The 19483-nt window shown below is 47.0% G+C and overlaps 1 protein-coding gene across 5 annotated transcripts in view; it reads left to right on the top strand.

Moving 5' to 3' along the window:
- LOC147017777 (alpha-mannosidase 2x-like) overlaps positions 1–19483 on the top strand; it is a 272410-nt gene that overhangs the window by 43209 nt on the left and 209718 nt on the right. For all 5 annotated transcript variants that reach the window (XM_085847681.1, XM_085847685.1, XM_085847683.1 and 2 more), the window contains one exon: positions 12332–12505. In XM_085847681.1, coding sequence (XP_085703807.1) covers positions 12332–12505 — 174 coding nt within the window. The remainder of the gene's footprint in view (positions 1–12331; positions 12506–19483) is intronic.

Here is a 19483-nt window from a genome sequence, read left to right on the forward strand (position 1 = left end):
GCTCGACCTTCCTCTGTGCCTTGATCTTTGTCAAAATTCCATCCACCCATCCTATAATCTTCATCTCAGAATATTAAATATTGGAATCTATAGAAGACCAGTTTGCAGAGGTTGTCTGCACATAACAATTGAATCCCCTCACCTTATTTTACAGTGTCAAACCTCTACATGTCAGTACCCTCCCCCCTCACCCCACCCTCGCTCCACCCTCTCCAAGCCTCCCCCATCACACCACCATCTCCAATCTTCCCCACCACCTCAAAGCTTCCCCCCAACCCACTGCTTCAAAGCTTTCCGCCCAAGCCGCCGCCTCAGCTTTCCGCCCAAGCCGCCGCCTCAGCTTTCCGCCCAAGCCGCCGCCTCAGCTTTCCGCCCAAGCCGCCGCCTCAGCTTTCCGCCCAAGCCGCCGCCTCGAAGCTTTCCGCCCAAGCCGCCGCCTCGAAGCTTTCCGCCCAAGCCGCCGCCTCGAAGCTTTCCGCCCAAGCCGCCGCCTCGAAGCTTTCCGCCCAAGCCGCCGCCTCGAAGCTTTCCGCCCAAGCCGCCGCCTCGAAGTTTTCCGCCCAAGCCGTCGCCTCGAAGCTTTCCGCCCAAGCCGTCGCCTCGAAGCTTTCCGCCCAAGCCGTCGCCTCGAAGCTTTCCGCCCAAGCCGCCGCCTCGAAGCTTTCCGCCCAAGCCGCCGCCTCGAAGCTTTCCGCCCAAGCCGCCGCCTCGAAGCTTTCCGCCCAAGCCGCCGCCTCGAAGCTTTCCGCCCAAGCCGCCGCCTCGAAGCTTTCCGCCCAAGCCGCCGCCTCGAAGCTTTCCGCCCAAGCCGCCGCCTCGAAGCTTTCCGCCCAAGCCGCCGCCTCGAAGCTTTCCGCCCAAGCCGCCGCCTCGAAGCTTTCCGTGAAGCCCCCGCCTCGAAGCTTTCCGCCCAAGCCGCCGCCTCGAAGCTTTCCGCCCAAGCCGCCGCCTCGAAGCTTTCCGCCCAAGCCGCCGCCTCGAAGCTTTCCGCCCAAGCCGCCGCCTCGAAGCTTTCCGCCCAAGCCGCCGCCTCGAAGCTTTCCGCCCAAGCCGCCGCCTCGAAGCTTTCCCCCCAACCCGCTCCCTCGAAGCTTCCCCCAAACTCTCCCCCACTCTCCTGCCAGCCCACGTCCGCTTTCCTTGGAGTTCCCTTGGTATGCACGCACGTATGCACACACACACACACACACACACACACACACACACACACACACACACACACACACACACACACACACACACACACACACACACACACACACACACACACACACACACACACACACTTATTCGTATAGATTATAGATGGACTAACTTTTTACCATTCATCCCAACTCTCCATCATATGTAGTATGTAGTATTTCACTTGTCACCATGCAAATTAACTGGGTGTTGCTCCCCCTCTCACCAGCCACAGCACTTCATCAAAAGACTCCTGTGACTCCATGGGACTGAATTAATTTGTGAACGTACTAACCCGGATTTCTCCCAATGGCAAATCCTCCGATCTGGACTTGGTGATGACCAACTTCACTGCAAATGTTTCCTGCTCTTCCTCTGTTGCAATTGGTTCATCTGATCATATGCTTGTGATGGTCAACATCTCTCTGGCTCTTCTCAGAGAGCTGCCTCGACACTAGCGAGTCTGGCCGTTCACTCAGGCAGATTGGCAGGGACTGCAAGCAGCCATCTCTTTTCAGGTCTGGTCTCCCATATCTACTGCCCCTGATGTTAACTCAGCCTTGGAATTCTTCCACAGAAATCTGCTCTCTCATGCACAGATTGATCTCATCTCGTCTTCAGTTATCCTGTCCCTCTTTCCGCCCATGGTACATTGACTCTTGTGGCCTTGAAACAACTTGCCTTCCCTTCCTGGAAGGCAAATACGACCGAAGGAAATCTCAGTGCATTCCAAAAAGTCTGCAACAAGTATGTGTCCACTCTCACTAGAGCTAGAAAACAACAGTTGGCTCACCTCAAAAATGAACTTTCAAACTCATCTCCCTCCTCCAAAACCTTGTGGTGCCTTGTTAAGTGGCATCTGGTGTGTGCTGCCCTTCTGTCCCCCTCTTCGAGCGGAGCAGACTCCGCTCGAGAAGGCTGAATGCTGCAATTCTGTGTTTTCTTCCAAATCTTGTGTCCCCAACCCCTCGTTTGTGGTACCCACCCTTCCCTGTCATATCCCAACTACTCCTGGACTCTGTCTTTTGTTCCTGAGAAGATGGACAATGTTCTTTCAATCCTTGACTCTAACTCTGCTGCTGGACCGGACGGCATCAGCTCTTTTTTTCATGAAAACCTGCTCTGCTACTCTTGCACATCCTCTTCCTACCCTATCATTTGCCCTGAATCATCATCCATCTGCTTGGAAATCTGTCAACATTACTGCATTACGTGACGGTGCAAAAACTGGCATCCTTAACTACAGACCGATCAGCTTAATTCCCATCAGAAAGGTCATGGAATTCATCATCACAGTTGATATTAAATCCTTCCATTTCTCCAACAACCTCATCTCAGATCACCAATTTGGTTTCAGAACAGGTCACTCGACCTTGAACATGCTGCTTCCACTCACCCAACAATTGATGGAGGCCCTCAATGTCAGACATGAGATCAGGGTTGTCTATCTGGACATATTGTTGCGAATCTGGAAGCTTACTGCACTCAACATTCAGTCCCGAGAGAACAGTTATATCGGTTAGTATGTGTTTATAGTTCGGGCCCCCTACCTGTGTCGAATGGGTAATTAAATGTTCATGCGTTGCGGAGTTGTTTTGATAGTTGGGCTTTTTATTATTACATCCATAAACCTTCCACAACAACACCAGCATCACCCTCACCTTCACCTCGCTCTGGCCGACGCCATGGCGCCCGTGGTGGGTGGAGTTCAAGGAGGAGCCTCGCGGCGACCCTCGACCAATCAGCGTGCAACAAGTGAGGTAGCCACCGCTCAGCCAATCAGACCCCGTCACGGTGGGAAAGGCGGTCCGTGTGAAGTTACCACGACCCGGGCCAATCGATGGACTTGCCGCTCGTTTTGGCCGATGACAGAGGCGAGGAGCGCATTTTGCGTGCCAGAACCATCCAGTGAGGGAGAGCAGGTCGCGAGAAGGCATCCTCTCCCCCCCATGGACAGGGGTGAATAAGGTTGCAGCGCGATCGGATGAGGGAGAGAGTTTTGGTTGTCGGGACGAGTGCTGAATGGAGCTGTCAACTCTGATCGCATCTCGCTGGCGCCTGGTTCTTCTGATCACATCTCGCTGGCGCCTGGTTCTTCTGATCGCATCTCACTGGCGCCTGGTTCTTCTGATCACATCTCGCTGGTGCCTGGTTTTTCTGATCGCATCTCGCTGGCGCCTGGTTCTTCTGACCGGATCTCGACGCTGGCCTGGTTCGCTCGTCTCAGCCAAACAGCACGAGGCGGGAAGGTCCGTGTGTGTGTGTGTGTGTGTGTGTGTGTGTGTGTGTGTGTGTGTGTGTGTGTGTGTGTGTGTGTGTGTGTGTGTGTGTGTGTGTGGGCCCGTCTGTAAGTAGAAATCGTTAAGTGCTTGCTCTTTGTACATTGCATTTCTTTATAGTCGGTTTAATTCTGCTCTGTGTTTCCCCTTTCCCTATTGTAAATAAACCCCTTGTTGAATGTTTCAGCTCGTCCTTGTCCTTTCCTCCATTGGTTTAACACGGTGCGTGTTGGGTAATTAAAGAAGGCCGTTGTTGCCATAGTGGTGGGCATTTGGGACCGACGGAACCTCGGTAACCATCCGCTCGGGTTACGCACAGATCGAGCACGGAAACGGTTCGTCCCGTTCGAGCTCCGTCGATTGTGTGAATACTCGGTAGCTCGCCACGTACGTCCCTAGGTATTTTGATGTTTTGCAAATAACCCTGTACCATGTGGTGGAATTATTGACGATTCACGGTCCTGTAAGGGACCCGTACCCTCGGAGTTTTCCGAAAGGTACGATCTAGATTCCGGGTGTTCGGTAGAGTCGACCCTACTGCTCCACCGAGCGGTCGTGCTCGCAGCCGACGCCCGGCTCCACAACAACATCTTGTGCATTTGATACAGTCTCGAATCCTGCCTTGCTCTCTGAAGTCTCTGCTGAAGGCATCCATAGTCAACTCTCTGAGGTTCGGAGACCGGATTGCGGAGAGATTATGGCGGTGGTTATTATGGCGATTAGATAATCGCCATTAGGTTATATGGGTAGAGATTATGGCGGCGGAGAATACTATTGGTCTGGACGCTCTGATGGTTCTCATGCCCAAGGAGTTGCTGTAGCTGTGTCCAACATGCGGACTTCAATGATAATTGAGGTAACACACCGGTCAACGATTATATTATGAGACTAAGGATTAGGCACTCCTTGAGTGTCATTTCCCTGGTCTCTGTAAATGCTCCGATTGAGGCGAGTGATCTTACTGTGAAGGACTCATTCTATGCAATGCTTGAGTCTGTGGTGAATCAGTGCCCCAGCCCAGGTGAGATGCTCTTCTAGTCTTGGGGGATTTCAATCCATCGATTGGAACTGATAGGGATGGTTATGAGACATGTGTTGGTCCCCATGGGTCTGGAACTGTGAACCAGAATAGCACCAAGTTCCTTGACTTTGCAAGAAGTCATGGACTTCCGGTGACTGGTTCATGGTTACTTTGAGCAGCTGCACCAGGCTGATCCACCAGCTGTCGAGTTGGATGTCAGGGGTGATACTATCCCTATTGCTGACCCTCCATTCAACTGTGGTCCACCTTCGTTTCTGGAAACACAGACTGCGGTGAACCGGTTGAAAGGAGGTGGAGCTTCTGGGATTTGTGGCATCCATGCTGAACTTTTCAAGGCTGTTGGGAATGCTGCACACGTGTCGTTGCATGCAGTTCTGTGCTCTGCTTGGAACACAGGCATCATCCCAACTGATTGGAAGAGGGGCCTTGTTGTCCCTCTCTGGAAAGGGAAGGGTGATTGCCAAGACTGCAACAACTACCGAGGGGTGATGCAGCTCTCAGTGCCAGGCAAGGTCTTTGCTCAGATAATTCTTGATAGGTTTCGTCACCATCTGCTTGAGCACCAGTGTCGAGAGCAGTCAGGCTTTACACCAGAGGTCAATGATTGACCGTATCCTTGCTCTTCGGGTCCTCACCGAACGCAGATGAGAGTTTCGGCAGGGGCTGCTTGCACCCTATGCTGATCTCTGTAAAAGCGTTTGAGTCAGTGAATCGGGATGCCCTCTGGAGGATTCTTGGTCTTCGTGGGGTGCCAGTAAAACTGATCAATCTGATGCCTGAACTCTACTCTGGTACTGAGAGTGCTGTGAGATGTGGTGATATCGTCTCTGACTTATTTCCTGTTGTTTCTGGAGTTCATCAGGGGGTGTGTACTGGCCCCCACACTTTTCAGCACTTGTTTGGACTGGATTCTGGGGAGATTGTCAGAGAGATTAAGCTGCAGTGCATCGTTTGGAAATGTCAAGTTCTCTGACCTTGATTTCGCAGATGATGCAGTCATCTTTGTGGATACTGGATATCCTTTTGGGGGCCCTCGAGGTGCTGAATGAGGAGTCTGAGCTGCTGTGATTATGGGTTTCCTGGGTCAAAACTAAGATCCAGGCTTTCAATGACATATTGGATGCTGCTGTCCTGTCTTTACCTGTTTGTGGTGAGGATGTTGAGGTTGTGGAGAGATTCACTTACCTTGGCAGTGATATACATGTCTCTGCTGGTTGTGAGCCAGAGGTCAACAGACGTCTGGGTCGAGTCTGGGGAGTCATGGATTCACTGGATCATGGGGTGTGGTGCTGCCGGTACCTGTGCGGACGAAAGTCTGAGTCTTCAGGTCCTTGGTGCTTCCAGTCTTGCTCTATGGATGTGAGACTTGGACTCTGACCAGGGATCTGAGACAGAGACTGAATTCCTTTGGTACCAGGTCTGTTCGGAGAATCCTTGGCTATCGCCGGTCGGACTTTGCGTCCAACAAGTGGTTTCTGTGAGAGACTCAAATGAGATTTTTCACTTGCATAGTCCGTGAGCATCAGCTGCGGCTGTATGGACATGTGGCTCGTTTTCCTGACTCTGATCCTGCTCATGAGATTCTCTCAGCGAGGGAGCCTCACGTGTGGATGAGGTCAATGGGTGACCACGTGCCTCCTCGTTGCAGCAGATTAATCAGCATCTCAAGGAGATCGGGATATCCAGGCGGAGGCCCTTGGAGTACCGATGGAAAGTGGTTGCAGCGATGCACTGTACCGGCGCATGTTCCCATACCTGACCTGACCTGTCGCCAATGTGTGGCTCTCAACAGCATCCTTTTATCTCCTCATTGTCAAGACTGTAGTGACCCAAGGCAGTGTTCTGGGCCTAGTCTTCTTCTTGATCTTCATAAATGATCTCTCTGAATCTGGAAAATCCTCTTTCTCTATTTGCTGATGACTCTACCCTCTGCTGTGACACCCCTCATCTTTCAGACAGGAAGGTTGCAGCCTCTTTCCTATCTTCAGACCTTGCCAAAATCACAAGCTGGTCAAACACTTGGAATATGTCATTCAATTCTGACACATCTCTCACTCTCACGATCTCTCTCTGAAAGGATCGTCTGGTAAACCCCTCCATCTACCTTCTTAACAATCCTCTTGATGAAGTTCAATCATTCAAACTCCCGGGTCTCACTCTCAGTCGTGGTCTTTCATGGGGAAAGCACATTTCAAAGTTTGCCTCCATAGCAGCTGCCGACTGTGCATCCTTCATCCTGCAAAGTCCTTTTTTGGCACACCTGTACTCCTATCCACCGACAAGGCCTTCATCTGAAACCTGATGGAGTATTGCTCTTCCTTCTTAGCTGGCTCCCCTGCCTCATATTTTGCTCAGCTTGACGCAGTGGAATCGAAGCTTTTCAAGATAATTTGAATCTCCCACGTTAAGGGGTTATCACTTCGCCATCACAAACAGGTCAATGGTCTCCATCTTCTACCACCTCCTTTCTGGTCTTCCACCCTCTGCTCTTTCCGTACTTCCACTCCTCCCCCCGCCCCACTCCAACGTTTCTGCAGGGCACACACGGTGAACCATCAACCTCTTTTTGGTGAAAATACCTAAATCCAGGCTCACCAACATGTATTTGTTCCTCTTTTTCTCCCCAGCTTCTTTTCAATGTCATTCTTCTCTCCAGGTCTTAAAGACAGCTGTTCACCACCATCTCAGATCTTTCCCAATCCAAAACAATGATGTTTTTTTATTTCCTTAACCTCCCCCCCCCCCCACTCCCTGCCCCCTTCCAACCTCCAAGCCCTGCTTCTTCCAAATTTCCAGTTTGTAATTCCTTTTGAGAGTGTCATTCTGTATCCATGTTGTCCACCCCATGCATCCTTTCCTGCCCCACCCCATTCCCCCCCACCCATTGCTTGTCCAAGTTGGACAGATTGGACATAGACAAAGAATGTTCATTGGAATGGTAAGGAACAGGTCAGCTTAAATGGGACTGAGAACTAATCATAATAAATGCCCAAGATCAAGGACACTACACCAAAAGCTTAAAAAACATGACGGGATTGAGCCAATCGGACGGGCGTAGATTTTGCAAGGTAGAAACGAAAAGCATGAGTCACATCCTATCGGGATGTTAAAATAAATCTCATGTCTGAACAGCCGTACACACAAAGACACAATAAAGTATGTGGAGTAATGTACTGGCACATCTGCAAAATTTAAATATCCCAGACAACACTACGCTAACTGCACATTCACGACTGCAGTTGGAGCAGCCTTTGGCTGATGATGACTGGTTTCTTATTTCCAAAATACAACACAGAGTTTCGGGGTCCTCTCCTCTTGCAATAAGCACAAGTAAGTCTTGACAAAAATTCGGTTGTCTGCTTCTGACCACCAGGAAAATTTTACTTCTGGTCAGCCAACTTACAAGAATCAACCTTGGCATTAGGATTTTCTGGAGGAACTATCAGGGTTTGTTTCCTTCAGTTGATTTGCTGTAGCTCCCGAGGTTTTTCTTTTGGTTTGAAAACCCGTTTGTTGAGATATATATTTTTGGGTCCGATCATAATCGCCAGCTATAGTTACTGCGGTGTGCAACTCCTCTACCTTTCGTTCATCCAAACGTGTCTTAATGCCATAATGCACACACTGCTTAAACCCATCCACTAACATCAACTGCCCTAATCTGTGAAAGTCTTTCACAATTTCTTTAGACGTACACCACCTATGAAATGGTCTCTTTTTTTATTTTTATTTTCCCCCAGATAAAATTCCACATGAGTTTCACTGTCTTTCCTCCTGCACTGCCTGAACTTCTGCCTGTAAGCCTCTGGGACCAGCTCTTAGGCTTTAAGAATTGCCCTTTTTACATCCTCATTTTGTGAACGCTCATAAATCGATAAAGCAGAGTAAATATCTTGAGCTCTGCTTATGAAAACACTTAGCAACCAACCATCCACCTTCGGTGGTGGAGGTAATAACATAATCCAGTGTTCGAGGTGAACCCAATGTTTGTACCACTTTTTCCAAGTGCAGGGAGTATCTACTTTCTCTGAAGAGAAGACGTCTTGCACGTCAGATAATAGCCAAAGAGTTTTGATTGGTCGACCAAAGGAATCGGGAAGATGTGCTTTATTGCCACTCAGTAACTCTAATTGTTAAGCCTCCCCCTCTGGGATAGTGGGAGGGAGTGGGGGGGCTTATAGCTGCTGTAGGGTGTGTTTCTACAATTGGTGCCCCCAATTTTTAATTTGACCCTGAAGAGTACAAAAGCACCATTTAGGGGTTTGGTGTTTTTTTTTCTTCCTGCACTGCCAATTTCCATGCCGTATCTCAGAGCTGGTGGGACTTTGGGAATGTAATTTTTGCCTCAACAATGGGAATAGAAAGCAGGTGGCATTGACTTTGTTTTGATTTTGACATTGTTGCGGTCATGACATAATTGTAGACGTTTCAACTTTTTCCATCATATTTCGCCTGAGGTTTGTCCGATTGTAACTAAATTGCCCTCTCTCGATAGCCTCGAGCAAGGTGCATTTATGCTTATTTTGCATCATATCCCTCCGGGTTAAAGATCAAGGTGAAATGGCAGTCTGAAAAAATAAAAAGAAGTGTTTTTGTTGTCATCGCTCTTTTGCCATTGTGGAATGTCAGACTGCTTGGTCCTCCAAGATGTTCTTGCATGTTATAGCATCCCTGCATTGATGTTTTACACCTGATATTTGATTTGTGTCCTCTACCTACTTTTTTTGATTTTTATGATGTTGATTTTTATGGATAGATTGTAGATGTGGACACATCTTTCTATAATTCCAGCAGTGTGTGTGTGTGTGTGTGTGTGTGTGTGTGTGTGTGTGTGTGTGTGTGTGTGTGTGTGTGTGTGTGTGTGTGTGTGTGTGTGTGTGTGTGTGTGTTTGTCTGCGACCACCATTTCTCGACGATCGCCCGTCCAATCTGATTGAAACTTGCCAGGAATATTGCCGGGGCCCCGGAGATGCGCCTTTTCGAGGTTTTATGTCAATTGGACGAGCGGTTCCCAAGTTACGGCCATTTTATTGCCTTTTTCAGTGTTGGAAAGGTGTATATATCACAGCTGAAGTGTCGTTCCACCTTCTCACCTTATCATGCCATTTTTTCTCAGAATAGTGATAACAGCATATTTACAATAATAATAATAACACAATAATTGGCAGTAATAAGAATAACTTGATACAATGACCAATGTCTGTCAACCAATAACGACCTATATATTGTCCGTCAACCAGACAGGACACGGTGCTATGACATCACGAATGACGTCACAATGCTTCCTCTTTTTTTTTTTTTTGATATGATGTCACAATTGACTCTGGGACCTGAGTATGTGCTTTTTCAAGGTTTGATATCGTTCTTCATCTGTTTCAGCTGTTGATGTGCCTTCTCAAGGTTTGATATTAATCGGACGAGCGGTTCCCAAGTTACGGCCATTTTATTGCTTTTTGCAGTGTTGAGAAGGTGTATGTATGGCAGCTGAAGTGTCATTCCACCTTATCACCTTATCATGCCATTTTTTTCTCAGAATAATGATAACAGCATCTATCTATAATTCTAGCAGTGTGTGTGTGTGTGTGTGTGTGTGTGTGTGTGTGTGTGTGTGTGTGTGTGTGTGTGTGTGTGTGTGTGTGTGTGTGTGTGTGTGTGTGTGTGTGTGTGTGTGTCTGTTTGTCTGCGACCGCCGTTTCTCGACGACCACCGGTCCGATCTGATTGAAACTTGCCAGGAATATTGCCGGGGCCCCACGGATGTGCCTTTTCGAGGTTTGATGTCAATCGGAAGAGCGGTTCCCAAGTTACGGCCATTTATCTGTCGACCAATGACAAGACACGGTGCTATGACGTCACGAATGAAGTCACAATTAATGTTTAGTTCTTTATTTTTTATTTATTATTATTTTTATTTTTCTTGCACGATTGACGGTCTGATCTGATTGAAACTTGCCAGGAATATTGCTGGGGACCTGCGGATGTGCCTTTTCGAGGTTTGATATGAATCGGACGAGCGGTTCCCAAGTTACGGCCATTTATCTGTCGACCAATATCTGCGAGAGAGGGGGATGGCAGAGGGGGGGGTTGAGAGTGGTGGCGAGAGAGAGAGGCGCGAGAGGAGGAAGGGCGAGACTAAGGGGGAGAGAGGGGGAGAGATAGGGGGGATGAGAGTAGGGGGGGATGAGAGTGGTGGGGGGCGAGAGAGGGGGGTGAGAGAGAGGGGCGAGAGAGGGCTGCACATACTGGCACTCACTTATGGGAACGCACTACAGGCCCGCCCCTACGGGCCCGTACTAGTTTTCTTAATTTACACTCCATCTCTAAATGTTGAAGATCAAGGACGTATGGCGGTCCAAAAAAACATCCGCATGGCGGAAATGGCTCTCATTGCATCAGGTGTCAAGGATAAGCCGGGGGAGGCTTACCTTGGCGATCGCTTTGTAATCACAGATATCTCGTTTAATCTCCTCCTGAATGTCGAGTTCTTTAATCCCCAGTTATTTTTGCCTTTCACTTTCCTGAATCTCCAGTTATTACCTCCGCCACCGAAGGTGAAGGAGGTTATGTTTTCACCCCTTGCGTCTGTTTGTGTACAGGATATCTCAAAAAGTTGTGGACGGATGCGGATGAAATTTTGAGGACAGGTTGGGTGTGTGACAAGGACGAACTGATTAGATTTTGGTGAAGATCCGGATCTAGATCCGACTACTAGAATTTTTTCAGTGATTCTTCACCATTGAGAGACAGGGCTAAAAACGATATATAGCACGATATCTCAAAAAGTTGTGGACGGAGTTGGACGATACTTGGTGGACATGTTGGGTGTGTCGCAAGGACAAATTGTTTTTATTTCGGTGAAGATCCGAATCCGGATCTGGATATGAGAATTATTTAATTACTAAAGTGGTTTTTCACCATTGAGAGATGGGGCCAAAAACGATAGAGTACTGTATAGCATAATATTTCAAAAAATGTATTGGGCCCGATATGTTCTTGTGGATCAGTCATTACGTGGTGGAGGTATGCGCTCCACCGAGTAACCTTCAGTTTTAGCTTGTATTCCTTTTCTTGCCTTTGCTTGAACTACAGCTCCAATTTTTCTCAACTTGACTCTTTGTGACTTTTCATTAACAATTCCAGTGACGATTTATCCAAGTGCTCCTCTTCGTCGAAATCACCAATGTCAGAATTACAGGTTTCTTCAAAGTTGGTCTAGCCTTGAGGTTAGAATATTTAGCCAACTCCAGAAGCTCACTGCTCACCTTCCACTCATTTGTTCCTTTTGTTTTTTCAAGCCTGTTGAATCAACTTCCACATCCTCTTCAATCTCATTCTTCCCTCCAGGTCTTCAAAACAGCTGTTCACCACCACCTCTTATCTTCCCCCATCCAAAACCATGATTTTTTTTTTCCTACCCTCATTAACTCCCCTCTCCCACCCCAATCCACCCTCTTCCAAATTTCCAGTTTTCCCTCCTGAGAGTTCCATATCTATGTTGTCCACCCCATGCATCCTATCCTGTTCCCCAATCCTCCCCACACCCATTGTTTGTCCAAGTCTGCTTCTATCACGGCCTTCAACTCTTCTGTTGGTGTTTCCCCCCACCCCACCCTCTCTTTACTGTTCCTTCTGTTCTCTTGTGGCCTGCTCCATTCAGTATATTAGTACTAGTTCTTCCATGAGGCTCGACTATGTATACGAAAACATCACTTATGGTAATATGTGCAACCACAATTTCGTTGATATAGGCTTTTAGATTATGAAAGCTTTTTACTTCCTTTGCAATAGTGTGAATGATATATTTTTTTTATTATTAATTTTCCCTTCAGGAATTCGACCACAAACAGCATGGGCCATTGATCCCTTTGGCCACACATCCACCATGGCTTACCTGCTGCAAGGTTCCGGGCTCCATCACATGCTTATTCAGCGTGTTCACTATGCCATCAAGAAACAATTTTCTGCAAATATAAGTCTTGAGTTCCTTTGGCGACAGAGTTGGGGTGAGTATGGTGTGATTGTATAGTTGTTTTGGATGGGATCAGGAATGAGGTGGTGAGAGTTGGAGGATGCTGGCAGAAACAAGATCGTTGAGATGGTGTTGCTCGGTTCCATGGCGATGGGAGAATTGTGCTGGCTTTACATTTTGACTTTGATAAGTTCGATCCTGCAGAATACACTTTGCCAGGTTTTTAAAATTTTAATTACACCATATTTTAAGATATTTTCCAGAAAAGCAACAAAACGCAACTTTTGATGAGCAAAATTTCCTGAAAGCTCCAGATTACAACATTTGAATTTTCAGTTTTTAAAACTTTCTGAGAAGGGGAGGTGGGAGTGAAGGCATTCTCTGAGACCCCCTCCACCCCCCCCCCGTACATTTGAAGACCGACTCGCTTTGCTTGTTGAGCTGTTGTCTCAGATCTCAATTTTCAAACATCGACAATTCCTCTTGTTGCCCTCATTCAAGTTTGATCACCATTTATAGTCTTATGTTTGTATATTATTAGCCCCCGTTGGACTTGGTCTGAAACAGGGGCTTATGGATTTGGTCTCAATTTTAGTGTCCATCCATGCATCCACAACCGTATCTCTGACATGTATGGAATGATTTTATTCATACTTGGCAAAAAGACAATAAATGTTGGGATACATATGCGCATCATTTTTATTTCTGAATTCAGATCCAAGATGGCCGACTAGCGGCCATTTTAGTTCTAAAAAAAACCCCCGATGTTGAACATGTCCTCAATCATTTCTCGGACATGCATTTACTGATGTTCAAACTTGGCACACAGATAATGAATGATGGCTTACATAAGCACGTCATTTTTTTTCTCAAGATCAAATCCAAGATGGCTGACTGGCGGCCATTTTCTTCCTTAAATGTGTCCCGAACCATTTCTCAGACATTCATGATCCGATTTTTGTTCAAATTTGGCACAAGCACAATACATGATGGCATACCCATGAGCCTCACCTTATTTTGCGATCTGATTAAAGATGGCTGACTGGTAGACTGGTGGCCATTTTCGATGTAAAAAATGACTTGGTATCGAATATGTTCTCAACTATTTCTCAGAAATGCATTTACCGATCTTGCTAAAACTTGGCACACAGATGATGAATGATAGCTTGCATATGCATGTCGTCTTTTTTTTGAAATCAGATCCAAGATGGCCGACTAGCGGCCATTTTAGTTGTAAAAAATACCTGATATTGAACATGTCCTCAACCATTTCTCGGACATGTATTTGCCATTGTGGAGATCTGTGGAAGGGAGAGGGATGGGGTGGGGAACGTGGGGAATACAAGGTGTACATTACAGGGACTTTCAGGAAGGAAAGCAGGATTTTGAAGGAGGTGGGCTTGGGTGGATTAACGGGGGAAGAAAAGATCGAGGATTTGGATGGGGGATGATAAGAGGTGATGGTGAACAGCTGTTTTGAAGGCCTGGAGGGAAGAATGGGATTGAATAGAGTGAGTGAGTTTATTCCAAAGGTGGTGAAAAAGAGGAATGAGAGAGTGAAGGTGAGCAATGATTCGTGATTTTGGTAGTTTTACCAGAAAGGTTTTTTTGGCGGACCTTGAGCACTCTGCGGAAATGTGGTGGGGACAAATCGCAGAGAGAGCAGGGGGGGGGGAGGCTGGAGAGGAGACGGTAGAAGACAGAAAGACCACCGACCAGCCTGCGGTGAGAGAGTGTGAGGCCCAAAGACACAGCCTCATCATGGGAGATGCCAATGATCTGAAATGCCTTGGTTTCCACAGCGTGACGTCAAGAAAGGTGAGAGGCGGGAGCACAGCCCAGAGGGGAGATCAGTACTCCATCAGGTTGCGGACGAAATATTTGAAATTGGTCAGGAGCTCAGGTGGGCCGAGGAAGGACTTTGCACGACGGAGGATTCCCAGTCAGCGACTGGCTTTGGAGGCGAGGTTTCAAATGTGGCTGTCCCAGGAAAGGTCATGGCAAATCGTGAGACCCAGAAGCTTGAAAGAAAGGACTTTTTTTCCAGAGCATTGTTGAGAAAGTGGATGGGGAGGGGGGGTTCTAAACGGTCTTTTCAGAGAGACATAGTGAGAGTGTGAGATTTGTCCGGATTGAAAGACATGTTCCATGTGTTGGACCATTTTGTGATTTTATCCATATCTGCAGTGAGCGAAGAAGCTGCAGCATGACGGTCTGAGGGATGACAGATGGTATGACAGAGGGTGGAGTCATCAGCAAAGAGATAAATAGGATTTTCTAGAGAGTCGGAGAGATTATTGATGAAAACCAGAAAAAGAACAGGGCCCAGAACGCATCCTTGAGGAACTCCAGCCTGGACAGGAAGAGGGGATGAAAGAACTCCATTTCGGGCTACATGTTGACTGCGACAGGAGAGGAAGTCTGCGAGCCATGAGTGGAGATGGCCTTGGATACCATAGGAAGAAAGTTTGGTGAGCAGGGCAGGGTGCCAGACCGTGTCAAAAGCATGCAATATGTCGAGGGATATGGCTCTGATTTCATGTCTGGCATTGAGGGCTTCATTCCATTGTTGGGAGAGAAGAAGCAGCATATCCAGGGTAGAGTGACCTGGTCTGAAACCAAATTAACACTGAGTCCAGGGACAGTTGGGTGCGTCTGTGTAAGGTGGGTAGAGAAAGCGATGGGTTTTGGACACAAGATTTAGCTGCAATCACCGAGTTTAGGCATTCAGCCTTTTCACGTGCAGTATCAGCAGTGCGGCCATTTGAGGTAAGGGAGGGGATGGAGGGGGAACATACACTAGAAACAGATTTGATGAGACGCCACCAGGATTTTGAGGAGGGAGAGAGGTTTGAAAGTTTGGACTTGAGCTTAGAAAGATGTTGTTTTCTGGATCTCCTGAGGGTAGATACACACTTGTTCCGAGCTTTACGGGAGGAACTGAAATTACCCTCAGTTGGGTTTGCTTTCCATGAGGCAAAGGCAAGTTGTTTCAGGACAACTGCCTCGCCACAAGCTTCAGTGAACCAAGGGCGGGATGAAGGGTAGGACGACTGAAGAGGAGAGGGGATAAATCTGTGCATGAGGGAGAACAAGTTTCTTTGAAAGAATCCCCAGGATGAGTTGATGTTGGAGAAAGTAGCAATAGTAGACCAGTCTATAAGTTTGATAGCTGCTTGGCGACCCTGCCAGTCGGCTTGAGTGAAACGCCAGACTCGACGGCAGAGGTGTGGTTCTCTGATAACAGCCAGAGAGATGTCCACTTTGACAAGGATGTGGTCAGAAGAACCGATTGGAGTGGAGGAAGAGCAACAGATATTGTCAGGGAAATTTGTCAAAATCAGATCCAGAAGAGATGGAGTACCATTGGTTGAGATCCGGGTCGGGAAGTTGACCGATTGAGTCAGTCCTAATGAGTCGCAGAAAGCTTTTGCTGAAGTGCCATGACAGGTGAGAGAGGTACCCACACCAAGCCAACTGGCATGATGACAATTGAAGTCGCCACATATGAGGAAGAGAGAATTTGGATGAGAAGATGGAAGTTAGTCTATGTTTTTGGATAGAGAGGTGTAGATGGAGTCATCACTGTTAAGTGGACGGTACAGTACACATTTTAGCATGAGGTGGGAGTGGAGGGAAGCCGTAGCCAGAGGTATTCCTGGGGGTGTGGGGGAGTGAAAGCAGTGCATGGAGAGTGAGGAATAGAGTCTTTGATGAAGAGAGCAACTCCTCCACCAGGATGAGGCTCAGGTCTGTCATACCGGAGGAGGGAGTAACGAGGGAGAAATACTTGGGAGTCAGACACGTCTTGGGGGAGGAAAGTTTCTGTTATTATTATTATTTATTTGGCAGATTATGTCTGGTTTGTCAGGGGCAACCTGTTTGGAAAGATCTGAAAGGTTTGAGCGAAGGCCCCGGATATTTGAGTTCCACACTGTTAATGAATTGGGAGGGGAGGAGGCTTTGGGTGCAGGGGGTGGGAGGGGAGGGGGAGGGTATGACAAGGGACATGGGGGGGGGGAATGATTGCACTTTCTCAACAGGATTATTGAAAAAGTAGACAGGAGAGTTTGCCAGGCAGTCCTTTTGGAGAGAAATGGTGAGAGTGTGAGATTTGTCAGGATTGAAAGACATATTCCAAGTGTTTGACCAGCTTGTGATTTTTATCAAGGTCTGAAGAGAGGGAAGAGGCTGCAGCCTGCCCATCTGAAGGATGAGGGATGTCTCGGTAGAGGGTGGAGTCAGCAAATGGATGAAGGCGATTTTCCAAACAATCAGAAAGATTGTTGATAAAGATTAGGAATAGCACTGAGCTTGGAATACTGCCTTGGGGCACTCCAACCTTGATAGGGAGAGGAGATTGAGGGATTCCATTGAAAGCCACATGTTGGCTACGAGAGTAGAAGTCAGTAACACAAGAGTGGATTGGTCTTTGATGCCACAGGCATAGAGTTTGGAGAACAAGGCTTGTAAATGCTTTTAATGGAAGAAGGAAGAAGCATTTACATTCAACTTGCAATACCACCCGCCACTAAGCTGATGAGATTACTAAGGTGGGGGGGGGGAGGGAGAGAAAGAGAGGGGTGGGGTGGGGCAAGGAGAGAGGAGGGGGAAGAGTGGGAAGGGGATATAGAGAGGATGGTTTGTTCTCAACATCATTGAGGTAAAGGAACACACCTCTCATCTGAGGAACCTTTTCTGGTTCTGACATTTGTGCGATGAAAAATGTTCATTTTGGGTGATTTTCGCCTTTCTTACTCTTGGTTGAGCTTTTTCTCTTTTCAGCACCGTTGGGGTAGTTTTGTTTCATCCTTGCGACAAGTGTTCTGATTTTTAAAACCGCAGCATTCCGCTGTACGCATGGATTAGTCCATTTACTAATGAGGTTGTGTTTTGTGATCGTACAATACATTACAGTGTGGTTTTGTAAAACAATATCAATATGTATTAACATTTGAAATTATCCAAAATTTATTGTGATTATTGTTGCATTTGTATACACTAAACGTAGTTATTATTCCACTTGCTTTCTCTACTCATACTCACCTAATGCCCAAATTTTGGAATAGTCCTATCTGGTTAAAACATCAGTGAAAACATTTTTAATCGATTCATTACATCACAGTGCTTTCTTTCCTTGAGATGGAGCATTCCTTTTCCACTGTGTTTATCACCACTCCCAAGGTAATATGTTTTGGTGGCAAAGTGAGACCCCCAACTCAGGTCTTGAAAGATTGTGAAGCACGATCGGTCATGATCGGCTCTTGTCATCTCGGGCTCCATGCACTTGCATCGGATGCATGCCCATAATGCCGCCTCTGACTCCAGATACACCATTCAACTGAAGCTTGGGGAGCAGACCCGACCCTTGTGCCACACTTTATCAAAGGCTTTTGAGATATCCAAAGCAACGAATCAAGTTTCACCCTTGAGCTCCAATGCCCTCTTGAAATGAACTGTAATGAAGGATAGCAGATTAGCAGGATAGCGAAAATGGCAAAAGTCATACTGGCAGTCAGTGAGAAGTTCATTGTCCTCCAGATGGCTGAGAAGCTGTTCATTGATGAAGCATTCAAATACCTTCCTTGTTACAGGAAGCAGGATGATGGGGTGATAGTAACTTGGCTCAGAATGCTCACCAGCACCATTGAAAAAGGAACAGAAGCCACTTTCCAGGATGAAGGAAACACTGAATTAGACAAGCACAGGTTTTATAGCTTGGCAAGAATCGATGACAGTTCAGGACAACACACTTTCAATACAATCACAGGGATTCCATCAGGACCAGTCGCTTTTGAGGCATCGAGAGTACGAATAATTCTGGCAACCTTAGGAGTGTTAAATAGAACGGGAATATCAGAGTCTGTATGAGATGGAGTATCCGGAAGAGGGTGTCCCTGATCATTGAGGGTGGAATTAGAAACAGTGATTTAAAAAAAGGTTAGCCTTATCCAGAGTTGAAGTAACAACCTCAGGTCCATAAACGAGAGGAGGTATGGAAGATTTATTGTGGTTGAGTACACTGGTGGCAATCTGCCAAAAGTCCTTGGAGCCAAGTCGCTGAGTCACAATGGAATCGGCTACAGAAACTGCATATTGTTGCTTAGCATCCTCAATAACTCTTTTACAGAGGTTACTTCCTTTGCGGAACAGACATTTGGACTCCAGACACCCTTGCACTTTGTACTGCTTGAAATAATGGTTGCGATGGCCAATTACTGATTCACAACCCAGAGTGAACCATGGCTGGGAATGAACCTTCACTTGATAGATACGTGAGGGAATATAAATGTCCATACAAGTGTGAATGCATTAGGATGTTTCCTTGGAGCCATATCAGGACCAAGACTAAAAGCTGAGGTCCATGGCACATCAGGAAGAAATGAATGAAATCCATCCCAATCAGCTTTCGCAAACTGAAATACAGTGCGGTGAAAAGGATGCACTGGAGTCTAGAATGAGGAGTAAGAGACACAAACAGAAACAGTGGAATGATCTGAGTTACCAATTACAGTGAGGACATTGGCAACAGTCAACGGTTGGAACACAAAAAGAGATACAGCAAGTATCTTCCATCAGAGGCACGGTCAGGAATATGAGTGCGGGAGGAAACAATTTGGGTGAGATTTTGAGAGATTGGGAAATTATAGGTATCGATACCAGGAGTGTCAGTATTCCGAGAGTGTGCCAGCCATTCCTTGTGAACGCTGAAGTCACCAAATACCATTATGTGTGTGGAAGGGTGGAATAAAATAGCCCTGTCTATGCTGTCTGATATTGCATCGAGTACAGCACACGAGGGAAAGGAAGGTGAGCAATACAGAAAGAAGAGATGTGTTGTTGAATGCAGGAGAGCAAGGCGGAAACGCATAAACTCATGAGAGCCATTTTTCAAGATAATTTTTACGAGCTAAAGGTAGAGTCCTTAACATAGATACCAAGACCATGAGAATGATGGTGATGAAGTCTGTGAAAAAAATTAACCAGGTAACTTGAAAGAAACGGAGGAGAT

Source organism: Eptatretus burgeri, chromosome 11 (assembly GCF_056783735.1).
Source record: "Eptatretus burgeri isolate ZD-2024b chromosome 11, Ebu_testis_v1, whole genome shotgun sequence".
Classification (NCBI taxonomy): domain Eukaryota; kingdom Metazoa; phylum Chordata; class Myxini; order Myxiniformes; family Myxinidae; genus Eptatretus; species Eptatretus burgeri.